We start from the raw sequence: 19,970 nt of genomic DNA, 5'->3' as shown, positions 1-19,970 counted from the left end.
GTGCGTCGGTGTCTCTGTCGGTGCGTAGAGATGCTCGCGCTAGGATGCAGGGAGGCTGCGCGGAGGAGCTCGCGATGAGACTGGACCGAGATGGTCTATTGAAAAAGTGATGACTCACTCCGGTCATGATCTGCTGCACTCACCAGCCGAAGTGACGGAGCAGATTAGATATTAGTGTCTCTGAAGTTATTACCCAAGAAACAGAATTTATGAGCAAAAACACAATATTTATCTGATTGATTAACTTCTAAAACTAACTGTTATATGCATATGGTCTGAATTTAAGCCCGTATCTCTGAATTACAAGACAAAATATCCACAAAGAGACATAAAAATCATTCACAAATAGACACAAAAGCACAAGCAGACACAAAACATCCCAGAATGGAATCAGAAAATAAAAAAACACATCCATAAACGGACACAAAGTGTCCACAGTTGCACTCAAAACATCCAAAAGGAGACACAAAACATTCACAAAGAGACAAAGGTTATTTTCAAAGAGATGCAAATTTTCCATAAAAAGAGACAAATGTCCAAAAAGAGACTCAAAGTGTCCCCAAAGAAACACAGAATGTCAACAGAGACACAAAGCGTCCACATAAAGACAAATTAAAATGTGAGAGAGAGAGAAGACAACTCAAATGGTTAGCTTGTCAGGAAGCCAGTGATGTTTTAAGGAGTAGTTTTATTAATGTTTAGCTCGTGTGACATTGATTCAACGAGTTTAAATCTGTGAATCTATTTCTAGTTTGTAAATCTGTGCAGACGATTTACGCATCTGCAGAAACAGATTGATTTGGCACAGTAAATATGCTACGGTTTAAGAAGTAACAACGTGTTAAATGGTGAGACGATGAAATCATTAAATTATTATAACTCTGAAAACAGGAATCAGCCACAAACATGACTCATTTCTTGCCGTTTGATATTTGTGGTTCGCAGAAACATGGACAGAGTGAGACATCTCTACATCATCCTTCTCACTGAACTGGTCCTCGCGGGAGTGGAGACTCCGCCCCTTGTCCGTCACCACAGTAGCGTTAGGTAATAAACAGGAAGTGTACTTATATGTACATGAGACAAACAGCTGCAGCTCATAAACAGGAACTTTATCTGATTATCTGAGTAACTGCGTTATATTTACCTGCAGCAGAGTTTATTTACCTGTGTGTTTTTATATTGGGACCATATGTGTTTAACATAAAGTCTGAATTTAAATCTGTATTTCTGATTAATGACACAAAACGTCCACAAAGAGACTTGAGACGTCTTAAAAGAGGCTCAAAATGTCCTCAGAGAAATGCTAAACATCCTCAAGGCAACAGAAAAGCACAAAGGGACACAAAATGACCACAACAAGACACTCAAATGTCTCAAAGAGACTCAACATGTCCACAAGGAGACACAATGATGTCTTAAATGAGACTCAAAATGTATTTGAAGAGACTCAGATGTTTCAAAGATAGTCATAATGTTCTCAAGCAGACAAAAAAATGTCTTAAAAGAGACACAAAATGTCCACAAGGAGAAGACAGAAAACCACAAAAAGACACAAGACGTCTTAAAAAACATTCAAAATGTCCACGAAGAGTCTTTAAATATCTCAGAGACTCAAAACATCCACAACACCTGAGAAAACCACCACAAACAGATGCAAAACAAAGCTTCAGTTTTGATTGCTCAGTGGTTTTCCTCGGTAATTAAACACATGTACTGACATTTTTGTGATCACTGTACTGATATCATATATTTCTAACAGTCTCGACTGAAGCGTGTGCTACACAGCTCCTGCCATCATGGTGGGCTGTTGAGTCATTTAAGTTATTTTCAGCAGCAGATAATAATCCACACACACAAAGTGATTACTACTCTGTATTTATTTCAGATGATTGGTTACACTTTCTTTTCAAACCTTAAATCTCTTTAAAATGTTCTACTGAAGTGACTTCTTGTACAGGTAGACGGTTCCATGGAGGTATTGCTCCTTCTCCTCCTCTTTATTATAATTATTGTAAACATCCATAATGTATTTATTCATCTCTCTAGTATCCACATGAGTCCACAGACCCTCCTCCTCCATCAGCTGTAGCTCTCGCTCCATAGACGCTTTGTATTTTTCTCCAGACTCTGACTTTGGGTCCACTCTTGACATGCAAACGTAGCCTCCTGGAGGAAACAGAAAGACATGAATCACTTTTACTCTTCTTTAATCTCTTAACATTTAGGGTCCTGGGAGGTTAAGCTCACCTAAAAAGATAAAAATAAATCAGGAATACATTTGCCCATTTTATTTAGCCTCTGCTTCATCACATTCTACCATTGTGCACGTTATAGAATCCATAAGACTGTTGATATTTCCTCCATTGGGCTGTTGTTCACACATGGTATCATTTGGATTTCATTACGAGGCGTTGTCATTGTTCTGTGTTGAGTATTCTCTGTGACCCTGTTTGGTTTTCTTTGTGTTTCCTGTTTTATTTTGTAAAGTGCTTCCTTGGTGTTTCTTGTCTTGTGTTACTTCCTGTGTGGTTACTTCACTGTGATTGGTTGATTGGTTTATCCTTGTGTGCTACGCCCTCATTAGTTTCACCTGTGTGTCATCACCCCTCTGCCCAGACAAGTAGACACACAGCCTGGATTTAACTAATAAACAGGTAGGAGCCTCCTATTGGATAATTACTGCATGGGTGATTATCTTTCAGCTGACAACAAGTTATTTAAGCCCAACTGATGCAATGAGTAGCTTCTCATTTCTTCAACAACCATGTCTAAAGACACATCCTGTGGTCGTCTGTTTGAGAAGGGTCAAATCATTGGCATGCGTCAAGCAGAGAAAACATCTAAGGAGATTGTAGAAACTACTAAAACTGGGTTAAGAACTGTCCAAGGCATTATTAAAAACTGGAAGGATAGTGGAGAACCATCAGGGTAAGAAGAGAGGCAGATGAAGTGATGCACCCATCATGCCTAGTGTCTACTGTACAAGCCTGTGCTATGGAGCAGTGCTATGATCTGGGGTTGCTGCAGTTGCTCAGGTCTAGGTTCAGCAACATTACTACCTGAGAATCCCAAAGATTCTCAATGGGGTTAAGGTCTGGACTCATGGATCAGACTGATATATTTGTTGTGAAGTGAGGTCACAGGTATTTCAACATCAGTGTCTTGGAGGTATGACTAGATGTCTCTGAGAAGTTCTTACAGCGACGCTGTGAAGCTGGGAAGGAACACTCCTTATAATGAGTGTAGAGGCGCAAATGATTCAAATCGGTCAGTGTTTCATTGTGACGTATGAAGCCTCAAACGTCATCGGTCATGTGATCAACAAGCCTCAACACAGTGTCTCGGACTGGTCTGCTTCAATAGAGCGAAACAGTCTCAGTGTCAAACGTCCCATCTCTAGACGTTACCCTGTTTGTCTTAGACTCATGCTTCTCCTTGTTCCTTAGTTTTCGTCTTGTTTCAACTGATACAGAGAGGAAAAAAAAAAAAAGCCTCAAATGGAAAAGAACAAAAATGTTGCATGAGGACAGAAACTGTTTGTTGATTTAATTTCTTTCCTGTCTTGGTGTGATGATCACATGTTAGTTACCTGGTTTGGTGGCGTTGTAGAGCTCCCTGATGACACTAACGGGAACAAAGCCGTGACGCAAAGCGCCGACAATCATCACCACATCAAAAGCACCTTTAACAGAAGAGATGTTGGAGATCACACCGGTCCAGTGCTCGTGTTGAATTCACCACCTCTCCAATGAAAACCCAAATCATCTGTGATATAATAAGGAGTTTGTGTAGTGTACCACTCTGTGCTGGCAGTGGTTCTGGTCCCAGTACGGCCAGTTTGAGGTCCTGGTAGAGGCCGGTCTTTTCAGCTTGGTCCAGCATGCCTTTACTGCCGTCCACTCCCACAAAGTGTTTGAAGCCCAGTTCAGACATCTGTAATAAGACGAGGTTTAAACTGGTGACTCTGGTCAACTTCTGAATTCAGTCTGAATGTTTGTGGTCCAGACTTCAGTGTCAGTAACGTTGTGTCTGATTAATTAGTGATAAACTAAAACATCTTCTAGATTAGATAGTAGAAAACACCCTGATAGCAATGATATCATTCTGAACTCATTCAGCAACCCCTCAACTTCCTTAACTTTCACTACATCTGTAATACCGCCATCTGCTCTCTAGGTGGAGGCAAAGGATCATGTGTGCAATTGAGGAACAAGGATCAGAGTCTGTCAGGCAAGTCACCATGTGATGCATAGAAATTCAGAGTTTGTCTGTGTGTTTTCTCTGTTAGCTGAGGCTAGCTGGTTAGCTCCATATATGTGATTCTTGCTATCAGAGGAAAGAGAACATGTAAATGTTTACTATGACGTAGGCTCTGAGTAGATTTGTTGCCAGAGTATAAAAGTTTTTTTACAGACTCACCAGTTTAGCGACCCATCCAGACCCACAGGCGACATCCAGAACCAGAGCTTCTTCAGGATTTCCTTGGAAGTGGTCAGACAGGAAGTTCACCGCCAGATTTGGAGCTCTGTAGTTCATCAAGGTGTGATCCTGTTGGACATCAACCGAACCAAAGAGAGAGTCAGTGGACTGATAAATATATCTTATTGTTGACGTTCACAAATTGAACTCTGAAGCTGGTACTTTCTGTTTCTTACAGGTTTCTTTATTACTGACCTTTTCGTAGGTTTCTGCCCAGCTGTCGTAGAAATTAACACGCTCTTTTGGATCAGTACTTTTGCATGTCTGAAAGGTGGCCCTGGCATCCTCTGGAGTTCTGAGGGAGTTTGACATGATGGATGACGTCTTCAATCGAAGGAACCAATCCTAAAAATAAAATCAGAATTTAAATTTTTTTTTTTATTTATTTATTTTGAAAAAAATGCAGTTTTTGTTAAAGTCATGTCCTCCATGTCTCCAGTATCTGCTGTGACCTCATTGTAACTAAATGTTTCTGGTAACAGCTGATCAGTGGTCTACAGCAGCTTGGAGGAATTTTAGCCCATTCCTCAGAACAGAACCACTTCAGTTCTGAGATGTTGGTGGGTTTCCTCACATCAACTGCTTGCTTCAGGTCCTTCCACAACATTTCTATTGGATTAAGGTCAGGACTTTGACTTGGCCGTTCCTAAACATTCATCTTGTTCTTCTTTAACCGTTCTTTTGTAGAACCACTTGTGTTCTTGGTTCTCGTTGTCTTGCTGCATGACCCAGTTTCTCTTCACATTCAGCTCATGGACAGATGTCCTGACATTTTCTTTTAGAGTTCACTGGTAGAATTCAGAATTCATTGGTCCATCAATGAGGACAAGCCGTCCTGGTCCAGATGCAGCAGAACAGGCCCAAACCAGGACATTAGGACCATGATGGTGAGTTTTTGGTGCCTGTCTGTTGTAAAACAATCTTGTGTAATTATCTCATTTAAACTCAGAAACAAGAAAAACTTGTTTTTTTTTGGGTTTTTTTTTTATGGCACGTTTGCCTCCGAGGCGTCCTTCAGGTGCTGGAACATGTCAGTGACATTGCATAACCCAAAACAATGTGTGTTAAGGTGTTTAACCTGCCAAAAGTCTGTTAACAAGTCAAACTCAATGCAATTAAAGTGTAGTGGTTTACTGCAGCATTGTTCTTGGCTGTGTGGATGGGGAGGAGATGAGAGCGGATGCCAATTTGTCGGATTAGTGACTGACTGACTGACTGGTTTGTCCGGTTCTCACAGGTAGGGTCATGATTGCCTCATAAAAATGGAACAACAGATACAAAAATGAAAATAAATGGTCGATTTCGTTTCCTCTTTAACTCACAGCTCATCTGGTTTTACCTCCTACATGACAAACCTGACACCAGAACCAGTTTTTGTTCAAATTCCACTCAAACTTAGATATACACTCTCACCTTAAATTTAAACGGTCCTTTGCTTTAAGACACGCTACGTCTACTCCCTCCAGAAATACCACTTCATTTTATACAGCTTAAAGTTATATAAACAAACTGAACAACTGATTCATTAATGACCAAATTAATTGTTAATTGCAGCAGCATTTTAAGGGACAAGGACAAGTCTGACAGCGTACTCACCTGAGAGCGATCTGGTGTGGATACAGCAGCAGGTTGGAGTGGAGGCAGGCTTTAAGGAGATGATTGCATCACTGCGAGAGGAGGTTAATCTGGTCCACAAGGATATCACAAAAAGAGAGAAGGTGTTTGAACATGTGGGAGCTGAATTCCAAATTGAGAACAAAGAGCTTCAGACCCTGCAGGTATGTCCTCCCCCGTCCTGGACTGTTACCTGTCGGACTAGCAAGAATGCAGCTTTGTTGTTTTTGTCAAATGAAGCACAAACCGACACAAAAGGAACAAAAAGAGACACAAAACCACTCTAAAATAATACAAAATAAAAAATATGTAAAATGACCAAAAATAAAGCAACTGCTAAACGTCATTAAAGAAAGACGCAAGATGTAAAATGAACAGAAACAACCATAAAAAGAACCAACATGTCCAGAGATACTTAAAAACAACCACAAAGAAAAACAAGACAACTCCAGGGATATAACTGCACAACGACCACAAAGAAAGACAAAGTACTTAATACTTAAATGAAAACAACACTCAAAACAACCTCAAAGAGACACAAGCTATAAAACAAAAGCAGAAACACAGAAAACAAACACCAAGAGGAAGGAAAAGAACCAAGAAGGTGCAAAACTGCTCAAAACAACAAGAGACATAAAACAACTATACACAAGACGTTAGACAATGAAAAATACACAAAACAACCTCAAACTAAACCAAAGTGACCAGAGAGACAGAAAACACCTACAGACCAACCACACTAATATACAAAGATACAGAAAGAAACCACAAAGAGACATCGAGCAGCTGCAAGGGAACATAATCTCCACAGTCACTACGGGGAAAAAATTAAAAATACTCAAAACAAAAAGTCCACACACACAAAGTGTCCAAAAAGAGATTCAAAATGTTCATAGAGAGAAAAATGGTATATGCATATGGTGTGAATCTGTGTCTCTGGTTTAGTCCAAATGTCCATGGAGAGACATAATAATCATTCACAAAAAGACACAAAAGCATGAGGAGACACCAAATATTCCAGAAAGGGAATCAAAGCGTCCAGAAAGAAAAACAAAACCATAAACAGACACAAAAAGTCCAAAAAGACACTCAGAACACCCACAAACAGACTCAACATGTCCACAAATAGACAAATATCATGTTCAAAGAGACACAAAATTTCTATGGAGAGAGACAAAAAGTCCACAGACACAAAATGTCCCCAAAGAAACACAAAATGTCAACAGAGAGACTCAAAGTGTCCACAAAAAGACAAATATTATCCACAAAGAGACTCAAAACGTCCAAAAAAGACATAAAACATTCACAAGCAGAATCCAAATGTTCATGGAGAGAATAAAAACTCCCACAAAACATGTACAAGTTGTTAGATTCTACACTCTAAGAAATGAAACATCACATTTACTTAATATAGTTATGGCAACCGGTCCCACGAAACTAGGCTGAATAAATGGGAAGAATACTAGAAAAATAATTATTACTACATGCTTTTAAGCAAATCCCACCAACCCGTCTTAATTAAACACTACTCAACGTGCTTATGTTGACTTTACTCAACTCGCTTATGTTGAACTCAACGCGGTTATGTTGAATTTACTCAACGCGCTTATGTTGCATTTACTCAACGCGCTTATGTTGAGGTACTCAACGTGGTTATGTTGAATTTACTCAATGCGCTTATGTTGAATTTACTCAACGCGGTTATGTTGAATTTACTCAACGCGCTTATGTTGAATTTACTCAACGCGCTTATGTTGAAGGTACTCAACGCGGTTATGTTGAAGGTACTCAGCGCGCTTATGTTGAAGTTACTTGACACAAATGAGTTGTATTTATGTTGTAGTGTTTTGTTGATTGTACAGTACAATCAACAGTGTAACATAAACATAGTGTAAAAGAACGAAGGCAGAGTGTATTAGTGACGTAGATCAAAAGGTCCAACGTCAAACATGCGAAACGAAAGGGGCTAGTGGTACATTGAGAAAAACAACGGTCTTTTGTTAGTGAAGCAAGGGTTCGATTCCCACTGATTGCTTTTTATGTATTTTATTGTAATAAGTATATAATTTATTTATTATCAGCTTTAAACCACATATCCATGTGGTGTAGTAGAACAGGAATGTGCATGGCAAATCAACTCCCATACAAGCATGAAGACACGTCTCGATTGTACTGCATTTTATTCTCCATTATGTCCTAATAGAGCACTGTGTCATTGAAGCTTCGAGTAATGAACCTTTTTTTGAATCACGTGTCGAGGCTTCAACAAAGCCTCGACTGGCCACCACTAGGTATATATGCCTATGGGCGTGTCTGGGCGTGTCTTCGAAGGCGTCCTCAGCCACACTGCGCATGTGCAAGAAAGTATGGAAACCGCGTTGGGACGGTCTTCATTCATTTTAACGCCTGCAGTGCGTTTTAAATAACTTGATTACATAGATTCAATTCAGCACAATTTTGTAATCCCAAAACCTTTTTGTATTACATTAATGCAATGAAACTCTCTTGATTTATTTTTCAAAAGTGGAATTATTCAATAGTTTCACCTTACAAAAATGATGTAATGCAAACAACATCCATGTTTCACTTCTTAGAGTGTACATGTTAGATTCTAGGTTTTAATGGAAAGCACGAGTAGTTTTAACAATGTTTTGCTCATGTAACACTGGAGATCAAAAGTTCAAAGAAAGTTCAACTCTGTAAATCTATTTCCAGGTAGAAACCTTCAGCCTTCAAAGGAGGAGAGGACCAAAATATCCGTCAACACTGAGTTTCATTATTAATTTTGCCTGTTTCAAGTTATTTCAGTGACCACCGTGGGTTTTACTTTCTTAAACCGAAGGCTACCAACAGTACTATTGTCTACGTCTGTATTTACCTGCTGGATCAACGTTTTTACTCTAACATAATGTATAAAGTATTACGTAATTATAGGCTGATTCAATAAAGTAAAAAACAAACCGAAAAACTAGAAAGTCCACAAAGGCGGCCATTTTGGAAACAGCTGCCAAAAGCTACTGACTGCAGAGCCTGGATAAATCCAGCAGGGCGCAGATGTCGGGTCTCTAATTGTTTACAACAGGTGTATTTTTGGGTAATTATTGATCGTGCAGAAACTCATGCAAATAGCAAATATGATCGATTTATTTATTTATTTTTAAAAAAAATTTTAATTCCAACACGACTGACAAATGTCATCAAATCCAAAACGCCACACATTTTTGTGAAACCATGACTGGTATGAAAACACAGCCTGAAGGTGTAGACACAAGAGACTGTCTTCCTCGAAAAAACGACCACATGAGTCATGTGTACAACTGCGAATTACGACCTCATGTTACGTTTCAAAGTTAAGCGACCCCCAGCGGTCGAGTAAATATCGACACTCTGGTCACAGTTGTCGTTTTGCATGCACCCAAATTACGACTCACTGTTACGTTTGAGGGTGAGCAGCTCTAGAGCTGTTAATACGTCACCTAATTAAGTTTTAATATTTTTTCATGAGAGAAAGTAACCGTGTAGATCCCGAATATGTGATCAGTTTATTCAAATAACGCCTGTTTGGAAGTTTGCTCGGACGTTTTCGGAGAAGTGAAGTGCCACCTGTGGAACCGGGAGCAGCGGGTCATCTCAGAGGTGAGCACCCAGCCTCCTAAGGCGATCGGCCGGTCAACCTCCGTCATCATCCCAGAGGTTGAAAACGAGCCGATTAGTGTGAAAATACTACTCACATCCTCAAAGTGAATGCTACTAATGCCGTGTTACTCAATGCATTCGTTAAACTTGGTACATTTTGAACTGTATTATTAAAAGAAGGCTTATGAGATCGGCAGAAATCAGAAGAACGTGTTCTCAGCTCCGTCACACCCCGTCACAGAATGCATCATCATCACACCTCTCCCTCCTCCTTCAATGCCAAACATCCAACCCCAATCTGCATTTTCTCACCCTTCTCCAGCCGCTCCACCTCCTCCCATCAACCCATCTTCTTCTTACCCTTCCAGAGCAAAACTCCACCTTTCAACCATGGCTCTATTCCCCAGGGTGTAGACAGCAGAGGAAGACCCTTACTCGATCAGGGCAGTTTGATCATTCCCGGCCCAGTCGTCCCCATAACCCCGACAAACCTGACTTATGACTATACCAGTTTTTCAAAACAACTTTTAAAAAATCGTCACCCTCGACTCAGCCCTTAGAACCCATCCAAACCGCTCCTTCATTAATTCGCCTAGCTGACCGCGGGGCCTAGTTAGCCAAACCCGATATCACCAGCACCTTTAAAGTCTTGCCTTTACGGCCTGACTTCTGGAGGAGTAGCACAGAAATGGGCCTAACACTTCACAGTCTGCCTCACCTTCGGTCGCGAAGCAGCCCCCACCCCTTTTCAAAAGCCCTCTTTCGGATCCTCATTAACCGCAAGCTCCCTGTCACGGTACATCTGTTGGGTGACTTACCATTACATCCTCATTCTCACTCCATCCCTTGGTCTCACCACATCCACGTTAGGGGTGTGCCATCTAAGGCATCTCACGATTCGATTCGCTCACGACTCAGGGTGCTCCGATTCGATTATTCAGCGATTCTCACGATCATCATGACCATCACGATTTTCGATACATCTTTTTCTCCATTCAGGATTTCTATAGAGTTCTTTGGCATCACTCTGAACTCTGTTTCATCCCAAGCATCTTTGCCACCAGTAAGATATAAAATAAAATAAATAAATAATTTCCATTTCCTTTTAGCTCCAAGCTGTTCTAATCGGTAGCTTCCATCACTTCTCAGCCATCGCATCACTGCCCAATGCCAACCTTTCTTTTCGCACCTCCGGTCACTGGCCTCTGCAGCTTCTTCCCTCCTCGATTCCTTCACCCTTGATCCAACCTGCAATCACCCCATCCCTTGGTCTCACCACACTCACGTTAGGGGTGTGCCATCCAAGGCACCTCACGATTCGATTCGATTACGACTCACGGCGCTACAATTCGATTGTTCAATGACCACTGCAATTATTATGATTATAGCGAATTTCGATGCATCCTTTTCCCCATTCAAGATTTCTATTGAGTTCTTTGGCATCACTCTGAATTCTATTTAATTCCAAGCATCTTGCCACCAGAAAACTTTTCCGTATTTCTTTGCCATTTCCTTCTATCTCCCAGACGTTCTAATCAGCAGCTTCTCTCCCTCCTCAGCCATCATGATCTCGCCATCTGCATCGTTCCCCAACGTCAGCCTTTCTTTTAGCACCCCGGGTCACTGGCCTCTGCTGCTCCTTCCCTCCTCGATTCCTTCACCCTTCACCCAGACCCAGCCTGCAAAATGAAACTTAAAATGTGGCATCATTTCCTGTTTTCCGGAACAGTATTTCTTTCTTTATGACGACTTCATCTCCCAGCCCGATGACATCCAGCTTTGCACAGATGCAGTGCCCTCTGTCAGATTTGGAGGATACTACAGGAGTCTATGGTTCGCTTCTCAGCGGCCACCAGAAACGTCCTCACTGTCCCATTCCTCTGCTCCATACGAGTTATACCCCATCGTCATCGCGTCCCTTCTTTGGGGGGGCTTGAGTGGTTAAAGTTTATTCCCATCCACTCCGACAACATAGCCACCACCAACATCATAAATGGAGGCCGTTCCAAATCCTTCGAAACAATACGATCCATGCGCAGACTCACTCTAATCCGAGCCCAACACCAATTTATCATATGTTCGAGCCATGTTCCAGGTCACGTGAACACGATAGCCGATTCCGTCTCGTTTTTCTTTCCAGAAATTCAGATCCTTAGCTCCAGACTCGGATCCTCATCCGACTTCGGTCCCACTGTTTTCAGCCACCACCTTTAATTAAAACCTCAGCTCCACCACCTCGCATCAGCATCACAAGAATCCATCTTAAACAACCTTTCACCTGCTACGCATTCTTCATACTACACTAGTTAGAACTGCTTTAAAGCTTTCATGCATCCCTTCATCTGCATTTCCCTGCATTAGACGTTGCCCCATTTACTAGCTTTACAATGTACGCCCATTCTATTCAAGAAATCAAACTACCATACAAGTCGACATCAGCGGCATCAGTTTCTTCATCGAACCGATCACTGGAGTTCCTTGTCCTACTGCTTCCATTCTCATGTCAGCATGTTAATCAAAGGCTTACGCAGGCAGAACAGGTTATTTGTCCCCTCCTACTGATGTTTCTCCTAGCTTTCTCAGGTTCCTGCGATGTTCCGAATTTACAGCTTCCTCATCCTCATATGAACGTTCGAACTCACGCGAACTATGTGAATGCCCGACTAGCCCTCTATGCATGCCCTCTTGATCCATGATTCACCGCCGAATTAGGTGAAGTAGCTACATAATTCCTGTTTCAGCATCATTTTCGCCAGGTTTTGGCCAGATCAGGGATTCCACATGATCGCCACTCCGGCCACTCATTCTGTACTAGAGCTGCATCCACCGCATCTTGCCAAGGTATGCCCGATTGAGCTACATCTGTAACAGCCACTTTCTTCTGTCCGTACCCGGCTGGCCTTAGGCAGATGGGTCCCTCCATATGAGCTGGGTTCTGCTCAAGGTTTCTTCCTGTTAAAAGGGAGTTTTTCCTTGCCACCGTCGCCTTCAGGCTTGCTCTGGGGGTTTCAGGCCGGGTTTTCATAAAGCGTCCTGAGACGATTTGTATCGTTATTGACGCTATACAAATAAAATTGAACTGAATTGAATGACGTCAGAAAAGTCCATCTCCGACTCGCCTCAGCAACTCTTTTGGGGGGCCAAGGAGCCGATGCCTCCAGAGATATGCCCCGACCCTGAATCTCTCTCCCTGGGTTCCTACGTCCAGTCGTCCAAGGATCATCATCTGTTGCTACTCAATTCTCTTTTCCTTCCCCTCGACCCCTCGACCCTTCCGTTCGATTTCCTATCTTTTCCTTCTCTTTAACCTGGTCAAATAAACTTCTTTGAATATCAAGAGGCGTGGTCTAGTTAGTGAAAAGCACCTTAAACAGAAGAGATGTTAGAGATCACACCGGTCCAATGCTCATGTTGAATTCACTACCTCTCCAATGAAAACCCAAATCATCTGATATAATAAAGAGTTTCTTTACTGTACCACTCGGTGCAGGCAGTGGTTCTGGTCCCAGTACGGCCAGTTTGAGGTCCTGGTAGAGGCCGGTCTTTTCAGCTTGGTCCAGCATGCCTTTATTGCCGTCCACTCCCACAAAGTGTTTGAAGCCCAGTTCAGACATCTGTAATAAGACGAGGTTTAAAGGTCTGGACACATCGAACTGACATCATCAATGAAGATCAACTGTGACGTTGCCTCACATCTCCTGAGTCTGGACCAAAACCTTGGACTGGAATGAACCATAACAACTACAGCCAGAGATCAGCTGGCATAAACAAAATAACTCCCCACAGCAGCAGGTGTCAGTAGCCTATATTCACATGACTTAACATTGTCACAGTCGTCTTCTTTGGCTCAATATTTCATCAAATATTATTCAGCTCACCAGTTTACCAACCAATCCAGAGCCACAGGCGACGTCCAGAACCTGAACCTCCTCACGATTCCCAGAGAAGTTAGCATCCAGGAAATCTACGGCCAGTTGTGGAGCTCTGTAGTTCAACACTTCCACATCCTGTTAATGACGAAACACTTTCAGATCATGATCATCATCACTGAACACTAAACGTTTGTGTTCATTATTAAACATAAATCCTTATATGCAGATGATTTATTCTGGCAGAATTTCACAAACAATAATATGATTAAACTTGGAATCCAGCAGCTTTAAACAGTGAGTCTACTACTAGTACTGTCAATGCTGTCCATGCATAATGAAAATTTATCAAACTGGTTCCATAACATTTGTTTTCTCCTTGTTGCTGCACTTTGGTAAATCCTTCTATGCAGATGATGTGTTTTTATATGTTGAGAACGCTGCAGCTCCGTCCCAGTCATCTTGTGTTTACTGGAATTTATGTGGAAACATATTCACATCCAAACTAAGTTGATTATTATTTTTGAACACTACGTTGGGTTTGTGTCGACTGACCTGTTCGTACATCTCTGCCCAGCTGTTGTAGAAGTTCGTCGTCTGCTGTGAATCAAAGTCTTTGCAGGACTGAATTAAGGTCTTCATATCGTCCATGGTTCTCCTGCTGTCTGACATGATGAAGAGACGACTTCAGACCTGGAGACAGAACAAGAGCAGCTGTTAATAGACTCACTGTGTCTTAGTTGCAGCAATAAGTTGTTATGAGGATATGAACCTTGTTGGTGTAAAGGTAGAAACCTGTGGATGCTGTTGGGTTGTTTGTCATCACTCGTTAAAATAAAGACACAAATCTCTTAAATTATTTCTGTGTGAAGATTCATTTACATGAGAAGAGTTACTAATGCAATAAAGTTTTATGAGAACTAGACTCAGTTCTTATCAGAATCAGAGTCGTGGACTTCATCTGGATTTGATTATGAGGCTTGTTTCAACCGACCAGTCAGAGACAATTAGTTGGCAACTAATTCAACTCCAGATGATTCAGATTCAGATTCAGATACTCATCTATCATTCACCACATTAAGCCTCGCCCCAAACAGTCATGCCTGGAGCAGTATCAGTTCCGGAGAAACTTAAAGTCATAAACATTTTGTGGGTGAGAAAACTTCGTCTTGGTTTCCTGATTGTTTTTTATTTTGTTTGTTTTGATGACCAACTAAATTCACATTCACAGCTTCAAATACAGACTGAAGGATTCTATGAAACCAACTTGATCTGATTGTTGTGACTGATTCTTTCATTTGTCCTGGAGAAGACGATGCTGCTGAGAGAAACAATAACTGATTATAATCTACCAGAACATTTGTTGTCATCAGAGAGCTAACATCCCAAATGAACTGTATTAATGAGGACGCACAGGTCATTGATTTAGAACGAGGGAGAGTGAAGTTTAAGGTAAGATTAGTATAACATTAGATTAACTTGTATACTCACATAGGCATTCACACACTATAAATTGATTAACATACCTGTATACATACATAGAAAAGGACCAGACTAAAGCCTAACTCAGCTGAAATGATCTTGTTTTTAAATAAAAATCTCTGAACCACCCAAATCCTCTTCCCAGTTTCACAAGCATTTAGTACAACTGCTGTCATCACCGTCCCTAGATGCACAAGCATTTCACTTATTTTGTAAATATATAGTTTTGTATTTCTATCAATCTTATAAAAGCATATATCTAAAACATACAGTATTATATGATGTCAAACTCATACAAGTATATTATTTTATATAAAAGAAAAAAAATCAAGCATTTGAAGATGCACATACTGTAGATCCTTTATTGTTAAGCAAACACAACTTTCTGTTTCACGACCTTGTTTCATGTGAATGCTATGTATAATATTATCCAGCAGATGTCGCCACATTTCATTAGATCAAATGCTTCAAAACACCTGAACCATTTCAACACAACTGCTTCAGATTAATTCAGTGGTTCAGAAAGCTTCGGTTTCTCCATCACTAGGATTCAGGTCATCATCAGGTGGAGGTCAGGGTGGATGGAGGACCCACAAAGCTTAAAGAAGAGGAAAATTGATTCATGTCTTCCTGTTTCCTCCAAGAGGCAGGAGGTTTGCATGTCAAAGTCCAAAGTCATTAAAATCATACGTTACAGAAAATACAGTTTTCACATTTATGTTGTTTCTTGTATAATAAAATATTTGTTCTACTCTGAGTTTCTGAGTCTCCAGTCTAATGCAGTTCCTTTAATCTCGATCTCACTTTCAAGTCTCTGTAGTAAAATATGACAGTAAAATAGGTTTAATGTAATTAAATTGTAAATACAGAGGCTCAAACAGGAAACACAGCCTCTAGATTCAAGGTGTAAAATCTAATGTTTATTTCGTGTGTCAGACGGATGTTAAAGGGTCAGTTGTAGCTTCAGGGTGGATGAAGGCAAAAATAACACACAAGCAAATATAAATAGTGCTGCTTAAAAGTTTCTACATTTCTTCATAAAAATCACTCGGTTTACAGTAAACTGCTGATCAGTCATCTACAGCTGATGTACATGCAAAATGATGACCGCATGACAATAACGTCATGACATGTTTGTGATCACTGTACTGATATCATATATTTCTAACAGTCTTAACTGAAGTGTGTGCTGCACAGTTCCTGCCATCATGGTGGGCTGTTGAGAAGGTTAAAGTCATTTAAGTTATTTTCAGCAGCAGATAATAATCCACACACACAAAGTGATTACTACTCTGTATTTATTTCATATGATTGGTTACACTTTCTTTTCAAACCTTAAATCTCTTTAAAATGTTCTACTGAAGTGACTTCTTGTACAGGTAGACGGTTCCATGGAGGTATTGCTCCTTCTCCTCCTCTTTATTATAATTATTGTAAACATCCATAATGTATTTATTCATCTCTCTAGTATCCACATGAGTCCACAGACCCTCCTCCTCCATCAGCTGTAGCTCTCGCTCCATTGACGCTTTGTATTTTTCTCCAGACTCTGACTTTGGGTCCACTCTTGACATGCAAACGTAGCCTCCTGGAGGAAACAGAAAGACATGAATCACTTTTACTCTTCTTTAATCTCTTAACACTTAGGGTCCTGGGAGGTTAAGCTCACCTAAAAAGATAAAAACAGTCATTGCCATGAACCAAAACCACCTCTTGTGCCTAATCTTGTTTTGTCTAAACCACAAACGGGAGTCTGGGTGTAAGCTTTGTGGGTCCTCCATCCACCCTGACCTCCACCTGATGATGACCTGAATCCTCAAATGACGATTTAAAGGGCACAGAATTATGTGAATACTAAAAAATGGTGAGAATAACTGGAGAAAACGGTGATAACAAAAATGCTGCATGAGGACACAAATCCCTTGTGATTGAATGTCATTTAATTTCTTTCCTGGTTTTCGTGTGATGATCACATGTTAGGTACCTGGTTTGGTGGCGTTGTAGAGCTCCCTGATGACGCTAACGGGAACAAAGCCGTGACGCAAAGCTCCGACAATTATCACCACATCAAAAGCACCTTAAACAGAAGAGATGTTAGAGATCACACCGGTCCAATGCTCATGTTGAATTCACTACCTCTCCAATGAAAACCCAAATCATCTGATATAATAAAGAGTTTCTTTACTGTACCACTCGGTGCAGGCAGTGGTTCTGGTCCCAGTACGGCCAGTTTGAGGTCCTGGTAGAGGCCGGTCTTTTCAGCTTGGTCCAGCATGCCTTTACTGCTGTCCACTCCCACAAAGTGTTTGAAGCCCAGTTCAGACATCTGTAATAAGACGAGGTTTAAAGGTCTGGACACGTCAAACTGACATCATCAATGAAGATCAATTGTGACGTCGCCTCACGTCTCCTGAGACTGGACCAAAACCTTGGACTGGAATGAACCATAACAACTACAGCCAGAGATCAGCTGGCATAAACAAAACAACTCCCCACAGCAGCAGGTGTCAGTAGCCTGTATTCACATGACTTAACATTGTCACAGTCGTCTTCTTTGGCTCAATATTTCACCAAATATTATTCAGCTCACCAGTTTAGCAACCAATCCAGAGCCACAGGCGACGTCCAGAACCTGAACCTCCTCACGATTCCCAGAGAAGTTAGCATCCAGGAAATCTACGGCCAATTGTGGAGCTCTGTAGTTCAACACTTCCACATCCTGTTAATGATGAAACACTTTCAGATCATGATCATCATCACTGAACACTAAACGTTTGTGTTCATTATTAAACATAAATCCTTATATGCAGATGATTTATTCTGGCAGAATTTCACAAACAATAATATGATTAAACTTGGAATCTTTAAACCTCAATGCTGTCCATGCATAATGACAGTTTATCAAACTGGTTCCATAACATTTGTTTTCTCCTTGTTGCTGCACTTTGGTAAATCCTTCTATGCAGATGATGTGTTTTTATATGTTGAGAACGCTGCAGCTCCGTCCCAGTCATCTTGTGTTTACTGGAATTTATGTGGAAACATATTCACTTCCAAACTAAGTTGATTATCATTTTTGAACACTACGTTGGGTTTGTGTCGACTGACCTGTTCGTACGTCTCTGCCCAGCTGTTGTAGAAGTTCGTCGTCTGCTGTGAATTAAAGCCTTTGCAGGACTGAAGTAAGGTCTTCATATCGTCCATGGTTCTCCTGCTGTCTGACATGATGAAGAGACGACTTCAGACCTGGAGATAGAACAAGAGCAGCTGTTAATAGACTCACTGTGTCTTAGTTGCAGCAATAAGTTGTTATGAGGGTATGAACCTTGTTGGTGTAAAGGTAGAAACCTGTGGATGCTGTTGGGTTGTTTGTTGTTTGTCACAGAAACTTAAAGTCACAAAGATTTTGTGGATGAGAAAACTTCGTCTTGGTTTCCTGATTGTTTTTTATTTTGTTTGTTTTGATGACCAACTAAATTCACATTCACAGCTTCAAATACAGACTGAAGGATTCTATGAAACCAACTTGATCTGATTGTTGTGACTGATTCTTTCATTTGTCCTGGAGAAGACGATGCTGCTGAGAGAAACAATAACTGATTATAATCAACCAGAACATTTGTTGTCATCAGAGAGCTAACGTCCCAGATGGACTGTATTAATGAGGACGCACAGACTTTTAGGACGTCAGGACGTGTCTGTCTTTCCAGACGGATCCTGTTGCTGCATGAAGCTGCTGCAGGTATTCAATGAACTCAGAGCAAAGACTCCAACAAACAACAAACTACTTGTTTCATCCGATAGTCCTCCAACCAGTCAGAGACAATTAGTTGGAAACTAATTCAACTCCAGATGACGTTCAGATTCAGATTCAGAATCAGATTCTCATCACCACATTAAGCCTCGCCCCAAACAGTCATACCTGGAGCAGTATCAGTTCCAGAGAGACTCCACAGAAACTTAAAGTCACAAAGATTTTGTGGGTGAGAAAACTTTGTCTTGGTTTCACACAGACTTTTAGGATCAGTAAATTAAAAAGCGACTGCTGTGCTAGAAGTCAGGACGTGTCTGTCTTTCCAGATGGATCCTGTTGCTGCATGAAGCTGCTGCAGGTATTCAATGAACTCAGAGCAAAGACTCCAACAAACAACAAACTACTGGACACAAAACTTCACCTCCTCCTGTTTTGTCCAGCTGCACATTTTAGGAGCTTCCTCCTTCCAGATGTTCAGTAAAGTCAGTGTCGGTGCAAACATCTTTTAAACTGTGAAAAATGAAGCCGTTTGTAAATACCTGTGTGAGGGCGTCCAGGTGGAGAAGGAAATGATGAATGTGGAGGAAGCTGCTGGAGGAGGAGCAGAGCTGAGCTAGTGGAAGCTGATTGGCTGAGGGAACCTACTTGGACAGGTCACGATTAACATGGGGGGGCACAGGAAGCTCAGGAAGCTTAACCAGAAACTGCTGCATGGGTGGGGTTAATGTTAACAAGGGTCTCTATCTGGTCAATAATATGCTAAATAAACCAGGAGGGTCAGCAGAACCGGTTCTTAACGGCTGCTCATACTTTGTGGCTTCACCTTCAGGCTGTGTTTTCATACCGTTCATAGTTTTAACTTTCTTTCTTGTTGGTTTCTCAGAATCATCTCTTCTCAAACACAAACTTTTCCTGTTCATCCAGTTTCTCATAAAACTTGATAAAAATAGGACTTTCTCAGAGCTTCTGCTTTTTTTCTCCTTTTGGCCTCAAAACAGCTGAAGAGACTTTTTAATTTCATAAATTGAATTTATTAAAACTTATATTAATACAGTAGATGTTTGGAAAAGTATCATTTCATCAGATCCAAAAACAACCGATATAAAATCCAATTGAATGTTTTATTATCTTTT

The 19,970-nt window shown here is 40.9% G+C and overlaps 3 protein-coding genes across 3 annotated transcripts in view; all 3 read right to left on the bottom strand.

Annotated features, from left to right (window-relative positions):
- The window catches only part of syt11b (synaptotagmin XIb), an 8,138-nt gene extending 7,509 nt beyond the window's left edge, over positions 1–629 (bottom strand). Inside the window, exon 1 of the mRNA XM_084556916.1 lies at positions 1–629. This exon is cut by the window's left edge and continues 235 nt beyond it. The gene's annotated coding sequence lies outside the window, so the exon portion shown is untranslated.
- A 1,113-nt stretch (positions 630–1,742) lies between these two features.
- Positions 1,743–6,084, bottom strand: LOC311496902 (methyltransferase-like protein 27). Its single transcript, XM_084556931.1, has 6 exons — positions 6,079–6,084; positions 4,678–4,827; positions 4,423–4,551; positions 3,801–3,936; positions 3,593–3,685; positions 1,743–2,169 (listed from the first exon to the last, which is right to left on the bottom strand). Exons 2-6 carry the CDS (start codon positions 4,792–4,794, stop codon positions 1,937–1,939), a joined length of 708 nt encoding a protein of 235 aa, XP_084413057.1. The 5' UTR covers positions 4,795–4,827; positions 6,079–6,084; the 3' UTR covers positions 1,743–1,936.
- Positions 6,085–15,439: 9,355 nt separating this feature from the next.
- LOC311496901 (methyltransferase-like protein 27) lies at positions 15,440–19,734 on the bottom strand. The gene is made up of 6 exons (XM_084556930.1): positions 19,377–19,734; positions 18,192–18,329; positions 17,674–17,802; positions 17,274–17,409; positions 17,068–17,160; positions 15,440–16,671 (listed from the first exon to the last, which is right to left on the bottom strand). The coding sequence occupies exons 2-6, from the start codon at positions 18,306–18,308 to the stop codon at positions 16,439–16,441; spliced, it is 708 nt and encodes a 235-aa protein (XP_084413056.1). The 5' UTR covers positions 18,309–18,329; positions 19,377–19,734; the 3' UTR covers positions 15,440–16,438.
- Between the last annotated feature and the right edge of the window lie 236 nt (positions 19,735–19,970).

Source organism: Chelon labrosus (assembly GCF_963514085.1).
Source record: "Chelon labrosus genome assembly, chromosome: 12".
NCBI classification, from domain to species: domain Eukaryota; kingdom Metazoa; phylum Chordata; class Actinopteri; order Mugiliformes; family Mugilidae; genus Chelon; species Chelon labrosus.
This window is presented reverse-complemented; position numbering and strand designations above follow the sequence as displayed.